The sequence below is a fragment of the Diceros bicornis genome, chromosome 28 (genome assembly GCF_020826845.1).
Source record: "Diceros bicornis minor isolate mBicDic1 chromosome 28, mDicBic1.mat.cur, whole genome shotgun sequence".
In the NCBI taxonomy this organism is placed as follows: domain Eukaryota; kingdom Metazoa; phylum Chordata; class Mammalia; order Perissodactyla; family Rhinocerotidae; genus Diceros; species Diceros bicornis.
The window spans coordinates 30,078,998-30,089,336 of NC_080767.1; the positions used below are offsets into that span (position 1 = coordinate 30,078,998).

The window sequence follows — 10,339 nt, forward strand, 5'->3', positions numbered from 1 at the left end:
GTGTTTTGAATGGGATTTTAATGAATCTATAGTTTAATTTGGAGACAATAGCATCATTAAAATAGTCCATGTTCTAATCTTTGAACTTGTGTATATCCTTCCATCCATTTATGCCTCACCAAATTTCACTTAATCATGTTTTATAATTTTCTGTATAGAGGTCTTCCAATCTTCGTTTGATTTATCTTTAGGTATTTAATTTTTAATGCTAATTTAAACGAGACCTTTGAAAAATTCATTTTTGTAGCTTTAACAGAAATAGAATAGATTTTTGTACATTGACCTTGTATCCAGCAATTCTGCTAAACTCACATTAATTATAATGATTTATCTGCAAAATTTTGGGATTCAATAAATTTGTAACAATATTATCTGTGAATAAAGGCAGTTATTTCTTCCTTTCAAATCTTTATGTCTTCTGTTTTTTTTTTCCTTGCCTTATTACACTGACTAGGAATTCCAATATAGAAGTTGTAATGGTGGGCATTCTTGTCTCATTCCAAATCTCAGAGAGAAAGCATTAGATATTTCATCTGTAAGTGTGATGTTTGCTATAGTTTTTATAGGTACTTTTTATCAAGTAAAGGAAGTTCCTTTTTTTTCCTATTTTACTAAGAGTTTTTATTTTCATTTTTTATTAATTATAAATTGATGTTAACTTTCATCAAACGTTATTTCTACATTTGTTAGATAATATTATGATTTTATTCTTCCTTCTATTAATGCAGTAAATTATATTGATCAATTTAGACTGCTTAAACAACAAATATCTTATTGAAAAAATTCTACATGCCATGAAGTACTTTCATTTTTGTATTTTGTTTGCTAAGATTTTGTTTAGGATGTTTATGAGTGAGATTGGGCTCTAACTTTCCTTTCTTGTAACAAATTTTTCAGATTTTAGTATTGGAATGCCTATTCTGCATGACCATCGAGGAAGGGTCTTAGATAGGGACCAACAATCAATTTTGTGAGCCCCAGAGGCTTCACTCAGCACGAAGTTGACATAGCTTTACAATAAGATAAACGATGGGCAATATGTCATGTACTGCAAGAGAACTATAGAAGTCTTGTTTATCCTTTGTGCATCTTCCAATGTCCACAATAATTTCACACTAGAATGTGAATGGTTATGAGAGATGACATCAAGAATTGCACCAGATTTGGGGTCTCATTTGCTTTTATATCTTGATGATCCTGTAGCTCCCTCTGGGATGTACTTCTAGCTCCTATTTTTCTGTGTAGCTGCCTCTTGTAAATTACTGGTTACTCAATAGACAATCTTAACAAACAGGCATGTGTGAACAGCATGCTGGTTCACTACTTAGCAGGATCCTAAATTATCTTAGATCCAGTATACTCCTATATATTTTTACTGAATTACTGTTGTGAGATTTGGAACCAAGAGTCAAATCCTCAGATTTTTCTGGAGGATGAAGAAATGATTATAGTTCACCTGTTAATTCTTGCTTTCAGTTTACCTCTGACAATTGTCAACAGTTCTTTGCCATACATTTCTTAGGTTTTTAAAAAATAATTCTTAATATGGTAACTTCTATAATATTCGACATAAAAAAAAAATATTTCAAAAGTCTGCAACACCAGGAACTCTATCATCCAATTAAGAATTGGAATTCTTTCCCAATAATCACATCAAACTATCACTATATTCCCTCACAAGTTTTCTGATATACCTTTTTCATCTGGACTATTTCTCTCTCCTTTTCTTCCACGATCACTTGCATTTTTTATAGGCTTCAACAGAGGCATTCAGTTGCATATATCACTTTTCTAAGGCTAAATTTTCTTCTTTTTCTGGCCACGAAGTCTCCACGGGTATTACATCAATTGGAAATTTTAGTTTGACTTGCCAAAAGATCTTTTAATTCTGGCAACCATTTTATACCTATGTTCCATTTTCATTTATTTTAAAAACCCAGTCTAAAAATTCTTTACTATGTCATATAGCTGTGGCAGTGAGACTAAATGATGTTTAACACATCCACATTAGTTATTATAACAATGCCAGCTTCCTAACCTTCCCAGCAAAAATACCATTTTCTCATATACAATACGTTTCCCATAACTGGTGTAATTACTACAGGTCATTGCTCAGGAAACTCTAGGTTCAATTTGGTCTGGGGGCATAATTATACTTCATCCAACAAAGAACAAGTTGTATATTAACTTAAGAATTGGGTATCATTGTGGAGCACTGCTCATCTGTCTCTCATGGGGATGATCTAAGCTTGATCCTTAACCTATTCAAACTCTACCAATTGTATGGTGGAGAGCCAAAGTTCCTTTTTACTCTTTGACTGTGGCTCTGGAGGAGTATCGGTAAATACCATGCTTACTTGTAAAATCTTGCCATATTTTAGGCTGGCCATAGTGTTCCCACAAATGAACATCCTCTTGCTTGAGCCTGTGGTAATACTGGCCACTGCTGTTTAAATACATGAGATGCTGTTGCTATCAACATGGCAATTTTTCCTTCCTGGGTAAGGGTATGTGTTCTCTCCCATAGTTGTTGACAAGCAAGTTGCTGAGTCAATTTAGTAAATGCATATTCCATTCAAATATTGCTTCATCATATTTGTGGGCCAAATGCCAAGTTCAGTCAGTTTCCTGGAAGAGGGATCCCCCTAGTGTGACCATTCAGACCATAATATTGAGTCTCCAGGAAAGTAATTTCTACTTGACTCAGCACACTTAATGAAGTTCCCAACTCCCTAAGTCCTTGTTAGTCCTCTGGGCCAATGTCACATGACAAAAATTTTGTTGCTATGAGTATTCGTGGCATAGGGTGAATTCAAGTACACTATGTACACCAAAAAAGTGTTATGCTCCTCAAGAGATTGCCAGGTTAGCATATTCACTTAGCAGGTGTAGTTCAGTTCAGGTATCCCAAAGCCTTTCCACAATCATCTTTTTTCGAAGTTCCAGAGCAAAATTATCATTGATATATGAAAACTCCGTATAGTTTTCCATCCACCTTCATATCTGGTATAGTTAAAAGAGAAAATTTGATCCCAACATACTAGGCAGATGACAGCAATGTGTCTCCCTCATACTCAGGTACTTGCTTTAACCAGGGTGTCATCCTGCTTTACAGAAACATAACATAGCAGTGAAGCTATGTATATCCAGTGAAGCTCAAAGGCAGGAATCCTCTTAGGGCTACAGAGAATCAGTATGATAACCATAACAACAAAATGTGACTAAAATGATAATGCCAATCTACTATCATCTAGGCAGGTCATCAAGGAACTCGAATTGATGTCTTCTCTCCAAATTGTATATATAAGGTCTGAGGAAACTGTTGTAGTGTAGCTTTGGTACAATTCTCCTTCTTAGGGGAAAATACATCCTTAGGCATCTTGTATTAGCCATGACTCAGCACCCAATGTGAGAGAAACAGTTAAGAATATTACTCTCTTGTTCTGAGGTAGATTCTTAAGAAAAGAATGTTGACTCTCTTTTCTGCTATTATCTCCCATTATGTGATCTCTTTTCAACTGCCACAGTTCTCCTACTTTTTCCAATTACTTCCTGTCTTAACCCGGACTGAGCTTCTCTGGATAGACATCTCTGGGTGGGCTATAATGCCCTCTACAGGCATGTAGCAGGATTAGAGTCTTCAGAGCTGTGACTTTGTCCATTTCTAGGAAGGAGTAGAAAGCAAAGGATGATGGGACCACCTCTACCAGGAAGGCATGAAGCATCACCTATGGTCAGTCTTAAGTTAGCCCCACTAGGCGAAGCCATTGTCTGGTCCATCTTTCCTTTAGGAGTATGCACAGTCAAATTTAGAGGAATTTAAGTAGAATTCTGAGCAACAATGTCTCCTTGAGTCTGGACATGCAAATGTTATCCTGGACTCAAGTCAATTGGATTCCCAAGACAAAAAGAAATTTTGTGAGATGAAGATAATTTTTGTGAGATGATAGGTAGCATCCCTGATCCTCTCATTACCACCTCTGCACCTCTGAACATTTCCAAAGATATTCCCCTTATATTCAAATGAAGCACACATTTGCCTGTTAATCTATACTGTGCATCAGTGCTGAATAGTCCCAAAATCCTTTGCTCATTATCTCCAGGTCATTCAACTTCTTTTAAAACTGAAGTATAATTTGCACTTGGTAAAATGACTAAAATTTTAAGTGTATAGCTTTTTACTGATGATTTGTTTATTTATTTCCTGTTGATGAACATTTGAGTAGTTATCTTTTTTTTTAATTTTTTGTTTATTGCAGTAACATTGGTTTATAACATTGTAAAAATTTCAGGTGTACATCATTATACTTCTATTTCTGCATAGATTACATCATGTTCACCACCAAAATACTAATTACAACCCATCAACACACACATGTACTGAATTATCCCTTTTGCCCTCCTCCCTCCCCCCTTCCCCTCTGGTAACCACCAATCCAATCTCTGTCCCTATGTGTTTGTTTATTGTTGTTATTATCTACTACTTAGTGAAGGAAATCATACGGTATTTGACCTTCTCCCTCTGACTTATTTCACTTTGCATAATACCCTCAATGTCCATCCATGTTGTCACAAATGGCTGGATTTCATCGTTTCTTATGGCTGAGTAGTATTCCATTGTGTATATATACCACATCTTTATCCATTCGTCCCTTGATGGGCATTTAGGTTGCTTCCAAGTCTTGGCTATTGTGAGTTGTTTTCAATTTGTCCTATTATGAATAAAGCTGTTATGAATTTTTTGTACAAGTTTTTTAAATAGACATAGAGTAGTTGTATGTTTAATTTTATTAGGAATTGCAAAACTGTTTTCCAAAGTGGTTGCATAATTTTACATTCTTATTATCAGTATATGAGAGTTTCAGTTGCTCCAAATCCTATGAAAATTTTGTATTTTTTTTAATTGTAGCCATTCTATTGAGCGTTCAGTGGTATCATGTTATAACTGTAATTTATATTTCTTTGATAAGAAATTATATTGAGTGTCTTTTCACATGTGATATTGGTGATTTGAATATCTTCCTTTGTAAAATGTCTGTACAAGCTTTGATTCACTTTTGAAAATCAAGTTGTATGCTTCTGCTTATTGATTTGTCTGAGTTCTTTATATATTCTGGATATGTCTTTTGTCCAATATATGTACTGTGAATAGTTTTTACCTTTTCACTTTCTTAAGATAGCTTTTGATGAACAGAAGTTTTATTTTGATGAAATCCAATTTAATAATTTTTCCTTTGTTTCCTGACCAAGAAATCTTCACTCATTTCATGGTCACAGGCACATTTTTATGTATGTCTTTTATGTTTTCTTCAAGAAATTTTATAGTTTTAGCCCTCACATTTAGGTCTATGTGCCACTTTGAATTAATTTTTGAGTGTGGTATGGAGTAAGGGGTCAAAGTTTAATTGTTTTCTATAGGCATATCCAGTTGTTTCAGCTGAATGTATGGAATGAGTCCTCCTTTCTCCATTAAATTGCATTGATTCTTTGCCAAAATCAAGTGATTATGTAAATAGGGATATTTTTATTGGCTCTCTATTCTTCTACATTGATCTATTTATGCACTCTTACAGAAATACAACATTATACTAATTACCTTAGCTTTGTATTGTCTTGAAATTTGGTATTGTGTGTCGCACAACTTTGTGATTTTTCTTCAAGATTGTCTTGGCTGTTCTAGGTCATTTTCATTTCCCTTGAAATTTTAGAAATGGCTTTCCAATTTCCAAGGACAATGATCAGGATCCTGTGCCCAGGCTTAGTGTAAAGTGGTTGGAGTCAGGGTCTACTGTCCCAAAGCCTAAGCAGTGGAGGTATGACAACATTTGGTGAAGGATTTCTATGGACTGTGGTTAGGGTTGAATATCACAAAGGAACACATTAGAATGACCCCTAGTTTCTCACTGAAAACACTTGATGCAGTTGGACAATGCAGCTATATCTTCAAAGTTCCAAAAGTTTTCATACCTAGAATGCTATATCCTATCAAATTATCATTCAAATGAAAGAGCCAAATAATGATATTTTTCAGACATGCAAGCATATAGAAATTTTCTCTTCAGCTGGTACCTTACAAAGAAAGTCTTTCACTGTTGCGTTGGTCATCTGATTTGTTAGTAGTTTTAAATCCCATGACCTATAAATATTTATTTGAACAAATTCAGATATTACAAATGTGTATAAAGTGGAAATTTTCTCCCTCTCTGTCCCCTCCTGCAATTCCATTCTTACTCCAGTGACTAGACACACATATATATTCATATAATTTTTTAAACATAATGAATTCATCCTTTTATACTTTGTTCCACATATTGATTTTTCTATGTAATGGCTTTTTAAGGAAGTGATAGACATCCATTAGATTCTTTGAACTTGCTTCATGCATATTGTTACATTCTATATAATTAATCATAATTAATTTCTCCATTTCCTATTGATAGGCTTTTAGGTTGTTGCCCACTTTTTTCTTTTATAAACTGGTAATCACCGAAAAAATATGTGTCAAGATTCAATATACATTTATGATAATATTTCTATAGGTTAGACTCCTAAGAATGAAAGTATCTACAATAAAGTATTAAATCACATATTTTTAAACATATAACTTTAGGGATAGATGGAGGCATGAAAAGTTCTAACCTCCCCGCTGTGGAATGGATAATTTTCATGTTATCACTCTTGGTTCTTTTCCTTTCTGGCCATTAGCATTTTTTAATTGTACCGTTAAAAAAAAAAATAAGAGGAAATTAGAAAGAAATAAAGCCAAATAAATACAATAAAGGAAGGATAGAAAGATAAAAGTAAAGGTAAAAACTAAATTTGTAAATAAGAAAATGCTTTTTGAAAAAAAATGAGAAATTATAAAAATCCTCAAAATGAGAAAACTAGCTAAAATGTAATCCTCCTCTTCCCTCTCTCTCTTTGTTCTTTCCCCCTTCATATATTTGTAAAGACATTCAACAGGTATAAATTAAGTAAATTTTTTCAACAATCACATAAATGTGAAAGATTTTGGAGGATAAGTCAATAAAAAGAGAAATTCATTCAGGAAATATTTGTGGGAAAGGTCTAGATTAAACCAGTGTTTGGAAGATGAGAAAGTGATGAATCTTCATAGGAAAGAGGAGGAATAGTGAGGAAGAGTGTCATGATTTAAGCAGAGGCAGGGCCAATTGGTGGGCCATCAATGTATGTAAGTACCCACAACAGCCTTGTCTCACATGAGCTAAAAATGCTAACCTTCAACAGCTTGATTGTTCACCAAGAACCAGTAGAAACCAGAGTCAAGTGGAGCAGACTCCACTTGTGGGTTTGTCAAGAGGGTAATGCCTGGGATTTCCTCTTGCCCATCAGCTTCCTCAGGCCCCCTTTCAGGTCTTTGTTTCTCAGGCTGTAGATAAAAGGGTTTAGCATGGAGGACAAAACTGTGTAGACAATTGTTGCTATGTGGTCCCTGACAGTATAGGTGGACAGGGGCTGTAAATAGACATAGAAGATGCTTCCATAGAAGAGTGTTACCACAGTGAGGTGAGAACCACAGGTGGAGAAGGCTTTGCGTTGCCCAGCAGCTGAGGGAATTTTGAGAACCACGGTGAGGATTCGTATATAAGAGAAAGCAATGGATAGAAAGGGGGTCACTAAAACAACAGATCCTTCTATCCTTATCACAATTTCATTGACAAATGTGGAGGAGCAGGACAATTTCATCAGAGGACTGAGGTCACAGAGAAAGTGATGGATAACGTTGGAGTCACAGAAGGTGAGATGATTCAGTAGAAGTGTGTGTAGCAGTGAGTGGAGGTGAGGAAATGAGCAGCAGAAGGCCACCAGCAGAACACAGCGGTGGTGGCTCATGGTGGTGACATAGTGGAAGGGGTCACAGATGGCCACATAGCGGTCAAAGGCCATGACTGCCAGAAGGAAGCTGTCCGAGTTGCCCAAAGCATAAATAAAATACATCTGTGTCAGACACCCAGCATAGGAGATGGTCTTTGACAGGAAGTTCACTAGCATCCTGGGGACAATGGTTGTTGTGAAGCAAATGTCTGTGAAAGACAGGAAACTCAAGAAGAAATACATGGGGGTCTGGAGCTGGGGATCAGAGCAAATGGCCAGGATGATAAACAGGTTCCCTGTTATGGTGATGAGGTATATGGTGAGGAAGAGGAAAAAGAGTGGCTTCTGGTCCTTGGGCTGGGAAGAGAGTCCCAGGAGGATGAATTCAGATACACTGCTGGTTTGGTTGACTCTTTCCATTGACTTGGGTCTAGTTATATACAAGAAGTTTTGTCATTTAACATACTCCAATTCCATAACCCAAATCATGAGAAGCCAGCAAGTCTCTGTTTTCTCTGTTTGGTCACATCTATCTGTTGTGCAGGGACAGCTTGTCAACCTCGTGATCTTTGATGTGGTCCTCCCTTCCCAAATCCATGGACAGCACGAGGGTCTTATATTGAAAGCTGGAGGTACAGAATGAGAGTTTTCCTTTAGAAATCATCAGAGGTAGACCTCTAGGTGTCCAGTTCATTAGTTCCTATTCTATGAAAAGCACTCTTCCCCTGCTGGGTCCACAGCAATAAAAAGAGCCAGATCTTTGCCTTTGGGAAGCTCATGCTCTAGCTGGGAAGATACATCACCAACAAACAAAATATGTAATATAATATCAGGTAGGGATAAATTTTGTGAACAAAATAAAACAATATGTAAGGGGATAGAAATGAATAGGGAGTGGGGGTGGAAGTATTTTATATAAGGAGGTCACAGGACACACCACACCCTACCAAAGCAAATTCAGTTGTGTCATTCTAAAGTACATCTTTGCATTGTCTTGGAAAAAAAAAATAAGGGTTTGCCAAAATAATTAACAGGGAAGTGAAGAGGAATGTTGAACACAGTTCTACAAAATGATTTTTTTTTTTCTCTTCTGGGCACAGGATGAGAGATTTATCCTCCTTAGCTCATGGCATGCTATCAGCGTCGGTCAGTGGAAGTCTCCTCTTTTTTTGTAGATTGTTTTTCTTTTCTTTAATCCCCTGTCCTAAATCATATTTGTACACAATGGGCATCCATTGTTGAGTATTCAATTTATGCTTTTAAAATTCATCTTTCATATATGCATTCAAAATTATTTATGAGAAGCATGTTAATATTTCTTATTAAACATGTTTTTTTAAATCATATCCAGTTACTTAGCGATGGACATCAAAAGTGGCCTCTGTTTCTTGCTTCTACAAAAAATTCTGCAGTGAGAGATCTTGTATCAGCAAAGTGTTTTAAATCAATTTTTTAGGGTCAGCATATTTATCCATACCTTATGAATGGACATATTAGATAAAGATTTTCAAACATTTTGAGACATTGGTCATTTATATATTCTCGGTTACCATAAAAATCTCTACAATGAACATACTTGTATCATCAAAGTGTTTAAAATAATTTCTTTTGAGGCAGCACATTTTTTTCACACAATTTGAGTGGGCCTATTACACTGGAATTTTCATGAATTTAAAAAGATTTTATATTTACATTAATGTATATATTAATATATTAATTCTTTTTGCAATTAAATGCTTATATTTTAGTTGTAAACTACTAAACATCTTTAAGTTTCAGTTTCCTCACGTGTAATATTGGGCACAAATAGTCACATTCTCATGAGGATCTAGTGAGATGATGCATTTAAAGCACTTAGAAGAGAGAAAAGCATATTGTAAACACTCAGGAGAAGCCGTTGATCCTCATCAATCCCAGTGTCATCTTCCCTTATCTGCTATTCATGGATGTTCTGAAAATCAATTAATTCACAAGCTTCAAATACATCCCTAACTGCCAAATTGTCAGACTAATTTCATTATTTTGCAAGATTTTGTAGAAGGAATATTTGTTGCTGCATTGAATTATTTGAGTGAATCAATAATTGAAGTTAACAATCATCACCAACATTTATTGAAAACTTGTTACATGTCAGCCTATGTTAAGTATCTCATTAAATCCCATGATAAGGGATTAGGAGGCATGTGTTGTTATCAGAAGCCTGAGGCTTAGAGACATGAAGTGGTTTGCTCAAGGTCATTGACGAAGGGAATAACAATCAGGATTTGCACCCCAAGCTGACTCACTCTGAAGATCATGTTCTTAACTCTTATGCTTCACCTCCTCATGTTTTGGTATATGTATTGTCTATCATAATCATGCACAGGGATTGCTTTTCTCACTGTGATAATTCCCCACATGAACTACCCTTCTATCTGCCTTAACGACAAGCTTTCTTCTCCCATGTTCAAAATCAATCCATGTAGTTGCAAGAGAGATGGCTCATCTTTTTGTATTATACAGA

At 35.5% G+C, this 10,339-nt stretch overlaps 1 protein-coding gene across 1 annotated transcript; it reads right to left on the reverse strand.

Annotated features, from left to right (window-relative positions):
• Positions 1-7,314: 7,314 nt before the first annotated feature.
• LOC131393716 (olfactory receptor 1L8-like) lies at positions 7,315-8,256 on the reverse strand. The gene has a single exon (XM_058524757.1). It carries the CDS (start codon positions 8,254-8,256, stop codon positions 7,315-7,317), a length of 942 nt encoding a protein of 313 aa, XP_058380740.1.
• Positions 8,257-10,339: the final 2,083 nt, after the last annotated feature.